The sequence below is a fragment of the Phascolarctos cinereus genome, unplaced genomic scaffold (assembly GCF_003287225.1).
Source record: "Phascolarctos cinereus isolate Bilbo 61053 unplaced genomic scaffold, phaCin_HiC Scaffold_7;HRSCAF=346, whole genome shotgun sequence".
Taxonomy (NCBI): domain Eukaryota; kingdom Metazoa; phylum Chordata; class Mammalia; order Diprotodontia; family Phascolarctidae; genus Phascolarctos; species Phascolarctos cinereus.
The window spans coordinates 46,362,998-46,381,867 of NW_027556180.1; the positions used below are offsets into that span (position 1 = coordinate 46,362,998).

An 18,870-nucleotide genomic window follows, 5' to 3' on the forward strand; every position below is an offset into this window, starting at 1 on the left:
CTTGAAAGTAGAAAGGAATTTATTGCTTTCTCATGAGAAAGGGTACCCTCTTAGTCTCCATTTCAGGCCAGGAGAGTACATTTGGTACAGAAATCAAGGCTTATTTATTTATACCCTAACTCGAGTTCCTCCTCCCTAACCCCCTTCCCCTTATCCCATTGGCTGGGCTTTCAGGGGGCACAATCTTTTCACAGAAATCTAGAACAAAGGTAGTTACACAAGTTTGCCCAGAGACAAGAAAAGGCGGGAAGTTTGAAAGCAACAGTCAAGAAATATTAACAAGAACCATTGATTCCCTGAGGATCATCTCTCAGGACAGGTTCCCAGAGAGGTTAGGGATGTAGCCGTACAGTCAAGAAAACTTGGAATCAAGTCTTGTCCCATCCCTTCCAGTTCAAACTGTATCCACTGTCTCAATGGAAACGACATAGGTATTGGCTCATGAACCACTGAACCCTGAGGAGGAGGAGTGAGTAGTCACCTGCCCTCTGGGGACCCCGAGTGCCCAGCTGGGAAATGAGCCCAGAGTTGGTGCTAAATTTGTATGATAGCTCATCTTATCATAGATCCCCTACACACTGTAGCACCCTATACTCCCTGGAGTTAAGGTTTATTTTACTAATGATTATCCAGTTCCAATAGAATTCTAAGAAAGATTTTTAGAACAAAATCGAGTTGTGAGGGCCTCATGCCTATTTAGCATTGAATGTGAATTAGAAACTCTCCAAGTCCATCAAATAAGGTCATGTGAGATTCTGCCAAATTTGAGTTTAGGTTCCCAGTATGGTATTACAGAAGTAAAAGATGGAGTCCTTTTCTCTCAGTGAATTTTCATAAGTGTTATGGAATTTCCCAGTGAAGAGTTAGTTAAGTGTTAAATCACAAGGTCCCTCGTGTTTTTTTTTTTAAGACAAATAGGGAATTATCAGTCCCACACATGATTAAGAGTGTTTCTGTTAAGTGAGAACAGAAAAAAGAATTTGAAAAATAGGGGAAAGAAAATGTATTTTAAAAGCATAGGTCTGGAGGCAGCAAACTGTAATCCTGGGCCAAATAATCCAGAAGCTGCCTGCTTTTGTATAGCCTGAAAACTAAGAAGGTTTTTACATTTCTAAATAAAGTTTTTATTGTATTTTAAAATGTAAAAACTATTCTTAGCTTGAGGGGCCATATAAAACAAGATATAAAGGGGCTGTGGTTTGTCAACTCCTGGCATAAGTAATTGGACAATGATGAAAATGGAAGCAAATAGGTAAGTAATTGAGTAATAATGTGAGTCAAAATGAATTAAGCAAAATAGTGAGGTGAAGCTCTTGGAGATAAAAATGGGACCGGATGAGAAAACTGGATGGAAGTGATAGTATCTGGCGATAAGCAAACTTACTTGAACCAGATGCTTCTGGCACACGCATTCTCATAAACACCCACACCCATTGGTGACACCCCATGATTCTGTCTTTCCAGGGTCGTGTAACTACCATGCTATGACATTCTGTACACGAATTTTATCACAAACATTTTATTTTTTGAGCCCCTGCTCCTTTCTTACTATTTGGCAGGTTGCGGCAGGTTGCTGCCACCTAGTGGTGGTGATTTGGATATCTACTGGAGAAAGTTTGGAGCCAACCTAGTGACATTAGCAATTCATTGGGTCACAAGCTGCAGAGTTGAAAGGATTTTAAAGATGATGTTCTACTCCAGACTTTGTTCTACAGATGAAAAAACTGAGGCTCAAAGACATTTCAGTGACTTATCCCAGGCTATTCAACTAAGTAGCACAAGCATTATTCAAATCTAGGGATGCCAATTTAATTCAATTCAATTCAACAAGAATCAATTAAATGTGCATGCAAGCACTGTGGGAGGTGCTGGTGATACAAAGACAAAAAATAAAAACATTTCCTGATCCAGATCTAGTGCTTTTGCTGTGGGTAGCCTAAGTCTTTGTCCTCTATTGAGGTACCTGTGAGTAGAATTTTTTTTTAATGACCTTTTAGGACACTAAACAAAAAGCTCTAACAACAGTTGGATGATGAATTTTAAAATTATTTATCCTGAGATTCACGATGAAAAACAAGAAACAAAAGATGATTATTTTACCAATAGACGTTTTCAGGAAGGTCTTCAGGGGGAGATCCCAGCCCTGCACTAGGAAGGGTCACTCTATTCTTTGTGACTCCCAGAACCATCCCAAGCCCTCGAGCTGCTCATGACATCAAGAAACATAAAAATAGGACCAGCCACAAATATTTATAAGAAATAACATTAGAGGGCAGTTAGGCGGCACAGTGGATAGAGCACCGGCCTTGGAGTCAAGAGGACCTGAGGTCAAGTCCAGCCTCAGACACATAACACTCACTAGCTGTGTGACTCTGGGCAGGTCACTTAACCCCAATTGTCTCATTAAAAAAAAAGAAAGAAAGAAAGAAAGAAAGAAAGAACATTAGATCCACCAAATTCAGTCTTTAACAAAATTTTTAAAATGAGTCAATTAGAAACAGGTGCCAGCCATACCCAGATGAAGTAAGTCAGTGTTGAGGTCAGATTTGGAAGAGCGGTACCAGTGTAAGGATTTCACTTAGACGACTTTCTCTTAGCCAGCAAGAGCTGCTTTTATTTGTATTAAAAGCACACGTGGACCTTTTACTGTAGCTACAAGGCTGAAAAAAAGTTACTGATTGTTGGGGGGCCTAGGCTAATGTAGACAAAAAGCTATACAGCCTGTAGATTTTTAGGGTCTTATGATGGTTAAAGATTAAGGACAGGAAGGTTTTTAGGGTTTTATGGTTGGTTAAAGATCAAGGATAAGGGGCAGCTAGGTGGCGCAGTGGATAGAGCACCGGCCCTGAAGTCAGGAGGACCTGAGTTCAAATCTGGCCTCAGACCAAACACTTGACACTAGCTGTGTGACCTTGGGCAAGTCCACTTAACCCCAATTGCCTTAAAAAAAAAAGATCAAGGATAAGGGGGAACACAGGCCAAGGGTGACACAGGTTAAGGAGTTTTATGGTATTTCAAGATAAGGGGAAAAGGACTTTAGGATGTTCTGAAGTTACAGGATGAGGTACAGAATGACCACCCCTCAGGAGGGGCTTCACAAAGTACTGGAAAAAACAACCCTTAATATTCTTTTAACTCCTCAGGTACCATTTGTATCCACAGCAGCAGGGTTGAGGACTGCCAGTTTTTCATGTCTAATTTTCCTCTCAGTGCTCCGCTGACAGCAAAAGAACAAATGCCTGCCAAAAATAAAAGTAAAGAATTCAATCATATGCCTCTCTGCTTGTCCTTTTAGAGGTCACCTCTCAAGGTCTTCCACATGGAGGGTTGGGTTTGAAAAAGGGACAGCAGATGCTGCTACCACTGGTCACGCTGCTGCTCCATGTATTGGGGCTCCATCTCACCTCAATCTTCTCTGTTCTCTTTTCTCTCAAGAGATCTTCAAAACTCCCACTGTACAGGGAGAAATCTTGCCTTCTCGTATTTATCTCAAATTAGCTTTCTTTCTTTTCAAGCTGGGGAAAAAACATGACTTCCCGAGGGCAGCAAAGACAGTTACATGTGTGCTGCTGTTGAGTTAAATGAAAATGAGAGAACATGAACAGTTTTAACTGCTGAAGATTCCACATTCTACTGACTTGGTTTCTTTCCTCGGATTTGAGTTCAGAGTAGTGGCATTGCCATTATCCTCACTGCCTCTCTTAAGAACTACATATTTACAAATTTAACAACTGATATGAGAAAGACCCCAGGTTCTTTCCAGACTTTGTGTGCAGATCTGACGTGCAATCTCTGGTTGGAAAGGTTAGACTAATGGACAGCTAAAACTATAGACTGATGGGTGTCTCTCATATCTGATAGGGGTGGGGCCCAAGCCAAGATCTTCACCCTTTGCCCCAAAGGGAATCTGACTCACAGGCCCCAGACCCTCATCTCCCTTGAAAGCCCTAGCTTACCTTTAGATCTTATTCAGATGCACCTTCAACCCTTGCCCTGAATAGAATCTGGCTCCTGTTTGTCTACAGGACCCAGAAAAACCCTTAAACCTTCAAATTTCCTAATCGACTCCCCTCATATCCCTTTGAAAGCCTTAGGCTCCCTCTAGTCTATAGGCCCCAGAAAGGCCTTCCTTTATCTCCTTTGGAAAGTCCTAGCCCCACCTTGATTTTGTGCAGATGCCTTTCAAACTTCTGCCTTCCTGTTCCCTCCATTATCTATTTCCATTGTCTATTCAATCTCTCTGACCTCAATTAGAATTCTTACCTAGACCCTTTTCCCAACCCCCTTCTCTGGCCACCCAAAATTACTTTAGTATTTAAGATCCACCTTGGCCCTCATTCAGATTCTGAGAATCTCAGGCCCACAAGGCTGAGAACCTCTCATGCCCGCTCGTCTTTACGGGCGTCACCTAGCTGAGAATCTCTCGTGCCCCAAAAGGCCTAGCCTTTCTCATGCCCGCCTGTCCTTATGGGCGTCACCTGGCCTCTGTGATTTATCACTAATAAACTTTTCCTCTGGCTGAAGAAGATTTGAGTTGAATTCATTCAGCAGGGCCCGGTACTGCGATCTTGGGGTCCCAGCACTCCAAAACCCGACTGATGGGTGTCTCTCATATCCACATCTAAACAAGGAAAGAATAGGTTTCATGATAAATTGTTTATTTTCTTGCAGTGCGTTTAAAGAAAAACCATGGCTTCAGCAGTTAGAAATTGCAAAGACCATGGCAAAGAAGAGCATTTATAATCTAACTACTGAAGGCCCAACTTCAAAATGAAGATCTCCAGGAGGCTTTCCTTTGAGAAGGGAAAACCCCATTCATTTGTATCTAGAATGCCGACATAATTCCTCATTTCCAATGCTAACACACCTCATGTAACAGCAGGGAGGAAGGGCTCATAAACAGGTAAAGAGTCTTTAATACTGTGATCTCTGAATGTTGGCAATTTGAATCACCAAATCATTGATGCTCCGAGTTGGAAGCCATCCCAGTTCAATCATGTTTGAGGGTTTTGTTCAGCCTGAAGAATTCCAGAAACAAGGAACTCCCTAGCCCCTCAAGTGGTCAATTTCACTTGTAGGGAGTTCTTATTAACAAGTTTTTCCTTATATTGAGCCCTAATCTGCCTCTTTACTCATTCAACTAAGTTTACCAGTTCTGACTCCTGAAGCAAAGTAGAGAAAATCTAGTCCCTCTCCCATTTTATCCTTTTAATACTTGGAGACAGCTATCATCCCTCCAAAATCTTTTCAACCAATTGTTGAATGCTGCTGGCTCTGCTTGACCCTGGAGCTATGAATTGCCTGAGGACAATTGAAACTCGTTAAAAGAGGAATATTAGACCAGTTTAAATAAGAATGTTGAATGCAGACATCAAAAGGGGCTACCTGACTTTGATCCCAACTGCCCTCAGGATTGAAGCAGGTCCAGACTGGTTTCGCCCATTGCTACACAGGGAGCCTGAGCATGCAATTCTGGCCAGATGCCACTCCTCCCACCAGCTTTCCTAACGTTCTCCACGGCCTTTTGATTGTTATGCAAAATAACTTACGTAACAGCTTCCTAAGGTTGTGCCTCCTAAGAGACTCTCTCCCAGTTGAAATGTATTTAACCCTATACCCCCTGCCCCTCTTGGGCACTCCAGTTCCCTGGTGCTGTGTGATAATACTGAATTGCAATTCCCTTGTCTCTAATAAAGATCCTAGTTTTTGCTCCTTTGGTAGTCTTCCTTATTTCAGGTTGACGTATCTGCTATCAGGAAGCAGAGTTTGAAGGCTGCTGTTTTCAACCTCAGAAACCTGGTAGTAGCAGGGACCCCTTGTGTTCCAATCTGGGTTTGACTCAGCAGTTTGGCCTGGGTAGGTCTCTCAAATTTCCTAAACTCCTCTCTCTTTTTGGTGTATTTCCTGGCTCTTTAATCAAGGGTTTGTTAAAAAAAAAAAAAGACCCATGGGAGGTGGGAGGATGGGAAAGGAGGAAGAAAAAATTTTTTTATAAAAAGTATACAGTACAGAACAAAAGAAAACCTAGAGGGTGTCAACCTTCAGTGTTTGGTCTAAAAAGAGACAAACAAAATTAGGCTGTGTATGTGGTGTTTATTTTCTATAAGCTAGCAGAATCATACATGTATGGGAGCTGAAGCAGGATGAGCTCAAAGAAAGGTTAGTTGAAGGGGATTATATACCCATAGAGTAAGGAAGTGCTGACTCAGGATGCCTGTGTCAGCCAAAATTAAATTTTCCATAGAACAAGAGAGTACCCGAAGGATGTCTGGTTTCTGTCAGCCACAAACAAGAGGATGTCACAAAATATGAGAGTGTCATAACAAGAGAGGGCCATAAAACAACAAGATAAGAGAAATGCAATTAATCTTGATAGTGTCCAGTTCAAGTGCCTGGTCTTCATCAGTCATAAATAGAAGAATGCTCCCAGTGAGCTTCATCCAGTCTGGTGACTGCTGACATAGCAAGGGCAACTTGGTTCACTCAGAAAGCATGGTAAGGCACTGTTGGCATGTTAACTCTGAGTGAGCCAAAATGTCTTTTTCTGAATGGCTGGTCTATGTTTTCAGCCCTCGTCGGGTGATGAGGAGCTGAAGCAGGTCTCATAAAGGAAACACAAAAAATCTAGATAGCTTTGAAAACAATGTGTAGGATTTATTACATGGGTTTTTGTGAAATGGAAATTTATTGTTTTATACTGAATCCTCTCTTATGTTCTGCTGTGTATACGGAAAAGTTCCTTTTTTCTTTTCTTGTTTTGCATTTAAGTTTAAAATAAATTTTTAAAAAGGAAAAGGAAAAATTTCAAAACAAAATAAAGATCCATGGGTAATGTGGGCTCCCTTCTGTGAGAGACGTTCTCTCAGAAGTGAAGCCTCCTCAGGGAATCAGTGGTTCTTGTTAATAGTTCTTGATTATTGCTTTCAAAGCCCTCCCCCACTCAGACTCTGTTTTTTAAAGCTTAGCCGGAAGAATAGCCCTGCCCCCCCCCCCCCCCCCCCCCCCCCCCCCCCCCCGCCTGAACTGCTTGCCCTTGAAAAGCTTCTCACCTTTTCTGGTCTCTGGGCAAATTTGTGTCTCCATGTATAGATTGCACCCCCTGAAAGCCCAGCCAATGGGATAAGGGGAAGGGGGTTAGGGAGGAGGAACTCAAGTTAGGGTATAAATAAGCCTTGATTTCTGTACTGAACTGGTACTCTCCTGGCCCACAATGGCGACTAAGACGGTACCCTTTCTCATGAGAAAGCAATAAACTCCTTTCTACTTTCAAGGTATCTAAGTCTTTGTTTTTAATTTTGAGTAAGTGGTCTCTGTCCCACACACTTCCAACAGATCTCCCTAAAAAGGGAAAGTTGCTGGATTTGTAATGATGGACCATATGTGGTGACTCTGACACATTCCTCTAAAAGGACAGCTGCTGGGTTTATTTTGTACTTTTGTCTATCTTTGTGGAATACCAAGTGTGCCATTGTACATTTATATGTGTGTGTCTCTGAGTAAAAAGCAAGCCTCATTTTTTCTTCTCTTTTTGGTTGGAGCACCAGAGGAAAGAGAGAATATGGTAATAGCTGTTCACTTGCCTTTGGTTCTGCTGTAGTAAAAACTGAAAGGTTTAAGTCTAGGTTGCCTTTAAGAATTTTTACAGGGGGCAGCTAAGTGGTGCAGTGGATAGAGCACTAGCCCTGGATTCAGGAGGACCTGAGTTCAAATGTGACCTCAGATATATAACACTTACTAGCTATGTGACCTTGGGTGAGTCACTTAACCCCATTGCCTAGCCCCCCCCCCAAAAAAAAGTTTTACAGATAATGGGAACCAAAGACAGCAAAAATAATGAGAAAGAAATAGTTCAAGACAAGCAATCAATGGCTTTTTCTCTAAATGCTCCCTTTCTCCTCTCCAACCAATTAATTTGAGTAAGTCCCTTTCCTTTGATAATATGAGCCATGCAAATCACTCTGCCATACAAACCAGAATTGTTAGAAAGGTAATATTGGCAGAGAGGCAGTTAGAGGGTAACTACAGTTTGATTTTTTTTTAACCTGCTTTTAAGTAATTTGTTTCTAACTCAAACTTTAATTGGGAATTGAATATTAGAAATTGCAAATCCAACTTTAATTGAATCCCTGATTAAGGTTGTTGATTATGTTCAATTTGAATCTGGGGAACTGTCTGGCTTCTTGGTCACCAAACTGAGTTTTAAGTATTAACTCATGGAAAAGAGAAAAGTTCAGGTGAATGGGGACCAACCAAAAGGTAAACAGGATCTGATTAGAAAATCTAATTGGATATTTAAGAGTTTCACAAATTAAAGTGAAATGGAAATCAATTTAGAAACAATTTTCAAGGGATAGTGTAGTGGTGAGGTGGTGCAGTGGACAGAGTACTGGCCCTGAAGTCAGGAGGACCTGAGTTTGAATCTGGCCTCAGATACATGACACATCCTAGCTGTATAACCTTGGGGAAGTCACTTAACCCCCACTGCCTCACCCAAAAAAAAAAAAAAAGAGAGAGAAAAATAACTTTTGAATTGGTATGTTTTCAACTTAGAAATTTTGGTATAAATTATATGAGACTCCTTACTCACTTTTATAATAGCTTATGTATTTGAATTGGTTTTGTATTTTGGATTGGTTTGCTTCTTGCCCACAAAAAGAAAAGTTTCTTACTAGCTGTGTGACCCTGGGCAAGTCACTTAACCCCAATTGCCGAAAAACAAAAAACAAAACAAAACAAAACAAAAAAAAGTTTATTTAAGAAAGCAAATTGAAATTTACATGGAACTTATTTGGATAAATGCTTTATGTTACTACTCTGAATAATATGCCAGAACTTAATTGTTACTTGAATAGGCCAGGTTTTTGTAAGCTGTTAAAGTTTTTAATAATTGCTAAGAACATCTTAGAGGATTTTTGGTGTTTCCACCTCTTAGGGAATAACAGAATTGTAACCAATTGGATTCTAAGTAAAGTAAAAGTCTTTAACAAATCATTGGTTCTGTTTAACAACAATGTAGGAATTTGGTAAAGATTAGAGAAATTTAGTCATTTTTGAGCTGTGCCTGACTCTTTGTGACCTCATTTGGGGTTTTCTTGGCAAAGATACTGGAGTGGTTTACCATTTCCAGCTCATTTTACAGATAAGGAAACTGAGGCAAACAGAATTAAGTGACTTGCCCAGGGTCACATAGTTAGTAAGTGTCTGAGGCTGGATTTGAACCTAGGAAGATGTGTTTTTCTGACTCCAGGCCTGGCATTCTATGTACTGTGCCACCTAGCCTGAAATGTTATTGGAATAAATAAGAAAGATGTGAGACTTCAGACCACAGGAGAGATGTTGAAAGAAAAGTTTTAAGGGAATTTTAGCTTTGTTTAAGTGGAAAAGTTGTGTGACCATTTGGGAAATAGATCCAGGTGTAGTTAAGTTTATTCGGATCTCATTTTAAGTGAAATGTCTCCTCTAATAAGATGCTTTTGATAAGTCAGAATTTATTGTACTATTTGGTATTAAGACAAAAGTGTGTTAAAAAATGCATGGTTCTGGAAATTTGTTAATTGTGTGATCTTAAAACAACTTACCTCAGTTTACCAATCTGTAATATGGATAAAGATAATACCTCACATTGATTTGATAGTTCATTGTATTAGGACTATTGGTAAAACGGTAAATTCTTTTTAGGTCAGTATTCTTTTGAGTTATATGTTAAATTGCTATGTTCTTCTGGGCTGTAGATTCAACTGTTATAGATCCAATTGCTAAAAGAACGATTTTAAATATTTGAAGCTGTTTGTTTAGAAGTGCAATAGATACTTATAATGTTTTTATTTAATTTAGTTGAGAACTAGAAATTACAGAAGGAAAAGATTCTGAAGCTTTGACTTGTTAGTCTGCTAGTAGTACCGGTGAAATAAGTGTCTAGTAGTCCTGCCCATCCACCTTTCAGAATTGTTTGCAAAAAGTTCTTGTTTATAGAATACTTAACATTAGGCCTTGCCTATATCATACATCAAATCCCATGTAAATGTTGGCTATTATGATTTTTAAAATTTCTCCATTCATTATGTTAGCTCTCTTTGCAAAAGCTCTCAAGGACTCGAGGTGGGGCATGTCCTGCCAGCATCAAACTAAACTCCATAGAGTTTTGCCTGGGCCTAAAATCAGCTCTCTACCTAGAATAATTCTACCAATAATACTTAGCTTAACATAGCTTGAGTTAACCTGATAATAACTGCTATGAAACTAAATTGGTAAAGCTTTATATGTATTTCTTAGTACTGTTAACATAAAATTAATTGCATGCTTATAGTGTGAAATTTAGTATCACTAACACAGAAAAATGACTTCTCTTGTAATATGGACATAAACTCAGTTGCTGAGTTGTCTCAAAGCTGTTAATTTTTATTGAATGTATTCAGAAATCTCTGTTGTTTTATCTGGCAAGACGTGTGAGACTTAATATTTGACATGGTCATAATTTGTTTCAGCTCTGCTGATGATATGGTATAAGTTCTGTAATGCTCAAATGTGAGAATTACAAGATATCTTTCTATGTCAACTCTTCCTATCATTGTGAAACAATTCAGCAAGCATTGGATTGTTCACCTACGAATCTTTGCGGTTTTAAGCAGGAGGTGTCAGATGAGTCTCCACAGAGATAATTAGCTTGTCCAGCCCAGCTTTTTGCAGGAAGTAAGTTCCACCTAAATTTGTTCTGCTGTATTAAAGCCAGTGTAATTTTCTACATAAAGTAATTTGGAATTGCATTTAATTGAACTGAGGTCAATTGACTGGTAATGGCTTTTGTTTCAAAGCTCAGACCTATAAAATTGTACAATTTGGTGAACTACTGTATCAAATGTGCTGTTAGGAAAAGCAGTGTTTCTTTTAATCTGGATGTTGTTAGATTATGAATAGAACTGCTTAAAAAAAAAAGGAAAACTGTTATGTTACTTTATCAGCCATGCTGATCGTCTGTTGTAGTATTCTAAAGTATTATAATTTAAGGAAATGGAAACTGCTAGGTTTGCCTATAGCAAAGAGGAAATTGTATCTGAAATTATTGGCTATCTACTTAGAAAACTGAATACCTTCCCCCACTGCAAACACTCCATGATGAGAGGGGGAGGGTAATTAGAAATTTGTTTATAAAATAGGACTGTTTATTGTGGATTATGAAGCTATATCTGGAATAGCTTGTATCGAAATCACATTTTTAATCAGCTTAGTTTTGCCAGACCCCATTCTTAGAGATTTTGATGTAGGCGTTAATATACCCTAATTGATGATCACGTGCTAGTCTGCAAATAAGTGACAGTTGCTTTTTTTGTGTGTGTGAGGCAATTGGGGTTAAGTGACTTGCCCAGAGTCACACAGCTAGTAAGTATCAAGTGTTTGGTCTGAGGCCAGATTTGAATTCAGGTCCTCCTGACTTCAGGGTTGGTGCTCTATCCACTGCACCACCTAGCTGCCCCTGACAGTTTCTTTGGAGAGATTCTGTTTGATTAAACCTTCCTACATTCATTGTTTATCTATGAAATTACAGATTACAATCATGTTATTGATTGCTTTTACACCAAGAACAGTTTAAACTAGAGAAGGAGAATAAGCTGCAGAAAATGATGCTGTGTGACTTTCGGAAAGATAGGCATTTTTTACTTGCAAGCTGATTTATTATAATAATGTAAGAGCAATTTATATCAGGCCCTAAGCGTGCTTATTGAAACTTGCTATCTAAGGTGGAATCTTACTGGACTACAGCCAATAACTATAAATGATGTTATTCTGAGTCTGATTCCAGATATGACCATGAAGAAATGCTATTGAGCTATAATTTTAGAAGCCCTATCGGGGTGACATCTGGGAACCATAGGCGGAGTTCTGTCCCCTGGGAAAGCTGGGAGAGCCACTTTTGGCACGGGCTGAGTTAAGACTTTGCTAACTCAGTTTCCCCAGTATGACATTTCTTCTTGAATGAAAGATTTTCCAGTCTGACTTATTCTAAACCTGGCTATGACTTTCTGTCAATACCACTGGCTGCCTATATGACTGTTGCCTGAAATCAACATCGAGCTAGGGGAGCATTTTTTCTCCTACTAGCCATGTCTCTCTTTTTCTTTTATGGCAAATTTCTATAATTATAGCAGGTGACCAATAGAACAAAATATGAATACAATATTGTATCTTTATCTCACGAAGTAAGGCTGGAACATACCAAAGTTACTATAACAAGATGCAAGTATATAAAATCCTAGCTATTCAGCCGGAAATTATAGTCCTTTCCATATCTCAAACTGAGCAGATGAGTACTTGGCTTTGTCTTCTCTCTGCTGGTGGTTCTGTATTCCTGTACAAGACAAAGTCCTTCAAATAGCTCCCAGTGGTATTTTGGAATAATTAGACAATGCCATAGGAATTTGTGAAACCAGGATATCATTCTGTTATTTAGTGAGGTTGATATAAACATTTTCTGTTTTGTGTTGAGAAAAGAATTTCAGCTCAATTAGTTATCTTAGAGGAGAGTGACTTATGGTTTATCTTACGTTGCCTCAAAGAGACATTCAATTTTACTTGGATTTATTATTTAATGTGAAATTAATACATATATAAAGCATGCTCTGAAATGCAAGCAAATTATGAGTGGAGAGGATTTGAGAGCTTTGATCTATGACCACGTTATATATTTCATTTGAACATGACATTTTATCATCTTTTAAGTAAATTCATTTGGGTGGCCATTAAATTTAGGCAAAGAAATTACTTGCAAAGGGTGCTGTTACCTATGTGCTCATGTATACGATTAGATCTTTAACAGCAATTTATCCTTCTAAGGGGGGGAATGAGCAGCTTAAAAGTGAGTAACTAGAGTATATAAATGTTTCTAATGGGAAACAAATGCACTGAGCATGTTCTAATAACAAGTTTTTATATAAAATGAGTTAGAATTTTCTAATTTCTCAGTTATTTGAGTGTCCTGAATATATCAATATGACAATTTGTTAACTTACATCACAAGGCAACTATAGGCAATAAACTGAAAATCCTTCCCTTTCTGGAACTCAAATCTGAGATGAAGAATGAAATAGATGAACACCAGAAGTTAAATGATAGTAGAGTCAAAGCCAATTTTTAAAGTACTCTTAAACCTTAGCTTAAATAGCTCGGCTGGCAAATATAAAATTTACCACCGGTAGGGTTCATTCTACAAGTCAGATTCTCAGATTCTTTTAGATTCTCTCTTCAGCTTGTTGTTGGCAGTGTCTAAATCAAGTATCTGGTTTAGCTAAAGAGAAGATCACCATGGAGTATGGGCAAATGAAAATTCTCTGGTCTAGAAGTTCTTAATTTGATGTTCTTATTAGAGCTGCAAGGTTTAAGCTAGCTCTTAACCAAATGACCTAGTTTTTTGCAAAGCAAACTTAAAATTGTATTGAGATCTATTTTGCAAGAAATTTTAACAGAAAGGGTATCTTTAGAAGTGACCTTAAAAAGCAGATCTGCTAGAATAAGCTGCTGTGAGAACCCACCTATTCCAGAATGCCTAGGAGGAGCAATTTCCTGGAGATCAGATGATTGCAATAGTAGATGTTTTCAGAAAGCATGAGGTGTCTGAGCCCTAAGATATAGTGGACTGATGAAATGAACAGTGGGAATGGGTTACTCTTCCCTTTCACTTCTTCCCTTTGTACCATTGTTCTTTGTAAGGTCTGCTTCCTGAAGGGGATTACCTCCAAAAGCTTCTGTCAATTTTTTTTCCTCTTCCTCTCACACTATTCTCATCATGGTAAGTCACATGTTTAAAAACCCTTGGTGAAGTGTTTAATACCTTCTGGTCCTGTTATACACTAGTGAGTCTGATCCTCCTCTGCACCCTTCTGGACCTTTTTTGTTGGTTCCCTTTAGCCTTGGGAATGTTGTCTGCTCTCTTTTTCAGGGACTACTTGTCTCCTTGCTCCTTTGGGGGGTGGGATTAAGTGTTGCCTACATATCCCTTCTCATATTGGGATGCATATTACTGATACTGTCATGGTCCAACAGCTCACTGAACTCCTCAATGTCTCCAGTGGCCAAGGGCAGCAATGGAATTTATCTTGACCAACAGGGGGGAATATTGAATGCAGCTGACCTTGTATGATGTATGAAAAATTTGAGAGACATAATTTCTGGGTAATCAATTTTATTAATTATGGCTAGCAGATAATTAATAAAATGGTCATTTGGCTTTCTCTCATAAACTAAAGATGAATATGTATACACACACAGACACACACACACACACACACACACACCCTTGGAAGAGTGAATGTTCCCAGGTGGAAATCAACTCTAACTGGTTAACAATTAATGAAACAATTAATATTATAAGGACAGGTGGACCTATTCTAATGAGGGGCTGGGGGACCCTGGTTTGGATTACATTGCTCTTACTTCTCTCTACCCAGACCACCCCCAGCCTCAGGCAATCTAGACAAAGGGATTTGACCCAAACCCAAGCCTATAGTAGAACACAATGGGCTGGAATTCACTTAGATTAGATTCTCTTTGTAAGGTTTTCTAGTTGGGCAGGGTTAGAATTCCATCTAGATAAAATGGTCTAGGTGGGGTAAATTTTTGTGCTAGATCAGAAATCTCCTTGAGAAACTGGACTTTGAAGGAGGAAATAGAAAAAAAAAAGCCCAGATTCTCCCCCACCATATACATACACACACATTAATTGGTCATTAATATAAGAGAGAAAGAATCATTTGTCTCACTTGTCTGATCCCAGAGCTACGAATTGCTAGAGGGCAATTACAATCATTTAAGAGGACTATCAAACCAGTTAAAAAAGAATATTGAATGCACACATCTGAAGAGGCTACCTGACTTTTAGCCCAACTGACCCCGTGATCTGAGCAGATCCAGACTGGTTTTCCCATTGCTGCACCTGGGGCCTGAGCCTGCTGTTCTGACCAGATGGTCATTCTACTCTTCCAGTCTTCCAGGCCTTCTCTATGGACTCGATTGTTATAAACAACCACTTATGTAACAGCTTCTTAAGGCTGTGCCTCCCATGAGACTCTCTCCCTACTGAAATGTAACTAACCTTGCCCTCCTCTAAGTCTCTTGTGTACTCTAGTACCTTGGTGCTGTATGGTGAGCCTGAATTGCCTTGCCTTCATTAAAGATTCTAGTTTTTTGCTACTTTGGTAGCAAAGGTAGCTCACGTTACCACAACCCTATAATGATAGGGTTTTTTTTAGCTCCTTCATGATCATCTAGATTAGATGCTCTTTAAAAAAAATTATAATAATCCTTTCATATAATTTCTTTTTTATATCACTATTGAATGGGATGTCCCAGTAAAGACTCCTCAGTGTAATTAAGGTTTGGGATAAGGCTGAGTGGGATAAGGGGTCCCATGAAAACTTCTTAGAAGAACAAACAGAAATTGTATTAGACTCAAGGCAGGCATAGCAGCCTGACAGGTCTAAGTTTCCATTTACTAGAAATCACCTGATTTATGGGAATTCAACCCAAGTACCCCCCCATTGTTCAGTAGTTAAAGTTTGCCAAGCCTGAAACTACTGAAGAAGCCCCCCCTGTATTTTGTTAATACACCTGTTGCTATATTTCTAGCTATACAGTACAGTGTCTAGCTTGACTGTACATCTTTAATTGCTTCTTTGGTATTACTTCAGCAAACTAAGAAATATATATATATATATATATATATATATATTGTGTTCATTGTTTTGTTTTCAGTTTCTATGGTACATTGAGACTGTGAGCAAAATAGTGGACAGTTGGTGGGAGGGGGGAATTTGCCCATTAGGGCCATTTAATCAGGTCCTTTGCCCCTGTACTTTGTCTCCCCTCATCAGAACATCCTGGTGGAGGGGCACCCAAATCTCAAGATTTGAAATAATAATAAAATAATAATAATAATAATAATAATAATAATAATAATAATAATGAATTAACTTTCTGTTTCTCCTTGGATACCTCTGCGTGTTTTTTAATTTGAGTGGCATCCCACACACTATAATTTCCCCTAGTATTCTTCTTTCTCTCCTTCCTGGAGAACCATGTCATTTACAAATAATATATTTTTAAAGATTAAAAAAAAAAAGAGGGGCAGCTAGGTGGTGCAGTGGATAGAGTGCCATAGAGTGCCAGCCCTGAAGTCAGGAGGACCTGAGTTCAAATCTGACCTCAGACCAAACACTTGACACTTACTAGCTGTGTGACCCTGGGCAAGTCACTTAACCCCAATTGCCTAAAACCAAAAAACAAACAAAAAATAAAGGAAAAAAATCAGTATAAACAAAAAAGCCTAAAAATATGTGCAATGTACCACACTTCTGAACCTCCTATGCCTCCAAAGGGGTGTAGTGGTGACCAGGTTGGGATCTGGGCCCCAGAAAGGAAAAGCCCTGGAGTTTGCCACTTGGTCAAACCTCTAGAGTTTGCATGAGGCTATAATCCCATCAACTGGCCTTTCACTGTGGCTACACCCAATCTCCCCTCTATTGTCTTACCTCCCTATGGCCTCTGGCCATTTCCCACATTAATCCTAGCTAGGCTCCATTATCCAGGTCCTGGGAGTTCTGTTCACCCCAGTTTACTGGCTACTCCCATCCAGATCTCCTTAGGCCCTTCCTCTCCTCACCCCAAACTACTTGGCCACTCCTAGGTCCCTCCCACAGGCTTTTTGTATATAAGGTCCATTTTGTCTCCTTTAAGATGCTGAGATTCTTATAATCTAGCCACTGCTTATTCACGTTCAGACTCCTTAAGAGTCTGCCCACTATGACAACGTTCTAATAAACTTTGTCTGGCTAAAAGAAGGCTTGGGTCGAATTTTTTTGGGCAGGACCCAGGTGTTGTGATTTTGGGCCCCCTGAAACCCCAACACATCAGTGGGACAGCTGCTTTCCTTTTAATGCTCTCTAGCTTATGACGGTTCTTTCTAAAATGTGCTGCCAAGAACTGAATACAATACTTTATTTTGTCTAATCAGGACAAAATACAGCAGTGTTCTCTCTCATATTTTGGATACCATGGTTATTTTAATATAGTCTCTGATTATATTGGATTTTTTGCTGCCATCTTATTCTCTAGACACATTTTGAATTTGCAGGACCCTAAAGCACACAGAACTTTTTCCACATATGTACTCTAGCTTCCCTCATCTGATGCTTATATAGCTGATTTTTTGTAGACCATGTAGTTATCATCTTATCAAGCCTATCTAGATCCTGACTCTAATGTGGACATTCTTTGTGTCCTCTAAGTCTGATGGGTATGTCATCTATGGCTACATCTAACTCATTGATAAAAATGGCAAAAAAATGGCTTCAAAAATAACCTCCTGGGCTGACCCCCAGTCAGACCACCCTGGCAGTGGGAAAGAAACTTTTACAAGGAGAAATAAGAGTTTGGTAGCAGGTGTCATTAATGCCTACAAACCTGAAGTCCATCAGTACTCCTTTAATCCTCCATTTAAGCAGCAAATATTTAACGGTTAACAAGTGCACAGCACTAGAGCAGCTGGATACAAACAAGCATATCACATAATCCCTGCCCTCAAGAAATTTATAACACAGTTATAGGGAAGTGACATAATTAAACGAAAAATTAAATAATGAAAATGCAATGAAGCAGTAAGTCACATAAATGGTAGAGACAATGAGTTCAGAGGAAGAGGTCGAAGTGGACTGGGATAGTCAGGAAAGAGTAGAGGATTAGAAGGATGAGGAAAGATCATCTAGACTTTTTTTTTTGGTGAGGTGATATGGGTCACACAGCTAATGTGTTAAGTGTCTGAGTCTGGATTTGAACTCAGGTCCTCCTGACTCCAAGGCCAGAGCTCTATTCACTGCACCACCTAGCTGCCCCTATCTAGACTTGGCAATCTCTATCAGGGGAAATGGTACCTTCACCAATTTCAAATGTTATAATTTGAATGATCTTTTTGCAAATGGTTGAATGACAAACTCTGGAAATTGGATAATCAAGTGTCCTATGAAATGTTTCATGTTGCCTTTGGATGCCCAATAAAAGCAGCCGCACCAATTTTTCTGCTTCTCCAAGAAAAACCTGTGAACCATCCTTTCATAAGCTGCAACTTTTTTCTGTCTTCTGGTTTTGCTTATTGAGGGTGTATGTGTCACGGGTACTACAGTTAAGTTCCTCCAATAACATATGTTGGTCTTTGGAAGAGCATTTCCTATTTAGAGTACCAACAGCTAAGCTAAAGTTTATGAAAAGTGTAAAAACTAGGTGACTTTTAGCATGCTCTGCCCCCTTTGCACTTTATCACCATTGCTGCTAAAGCGGGAGGGCTTGGGGGACAATCTGCATTTTTCTGTTTCTTGGGTTGCCATAACCATCACCAAGTCATTGGTTAATCAGTACCTCAATAAAAGTTTATGATGAACTTTGTGCCAATCACTATGCTAAGTGCTAAGGATACAAAGAAAAGCAAAAAGACAGATCTTATGTTTAAGGAACCTATATTCCAACAGAGGCCAACCTACTGATAATGAAAGTCTTGCTTAGTTACACTGGCCTTGGAAAGCTGACTCAATCTGTTACTGGTGCTGTACTACCACTCTTTTCAACATGGTGGAAACCTGCCATAGGTTTCACTCTGTTTTCGTTGCCATCAAAATCCAGGGTCACTTTCATGTCACAATGAGCCACCAAAGGAGGGGTCTATGAAGGATAAATACCAATCCAATCTGAAATCTGTGCTCCCAGGAACCTCATCATTGGTAACAACACATTCTTTGTCTGTAGGACCCCTCTGATTGCAGGCCAAACCTCTATCCAGGCCAGCCATCTCTTCATTTCCCACCCAGCTGCTCTCCTTTGGACTTCTCCATTATT

The 18,870-nt window shown here is 39.4% G+C and overlaps 1 protein-coding gene across 1 annotated transcript in view; it reads left to right on the plus strand.

Annotated features, from left to right (window-relative positions):
• ANKUB1 (ankyrin repeat and ubiquitin domain containing 1) overlaps positions 1-5,690 on the plus strand; it is a 38,690-nt gene extending 33,000 nt beyond the window's left edge. The window contains exon 6 of the mRNA XM_078147313.1: positions 4,672-5,690. Coding sequence (XP_078003439.1) covers positions 4,672-4,774 — 103 coding nt within the window. The 3' untranslated portion in view covers positions 4,775-5,690. The remainder of the gene's footprint in view (positions 1-4,671) is intronic.
• Positions 5,691-18,870: the final 13,180 nt, after the last annotated feature.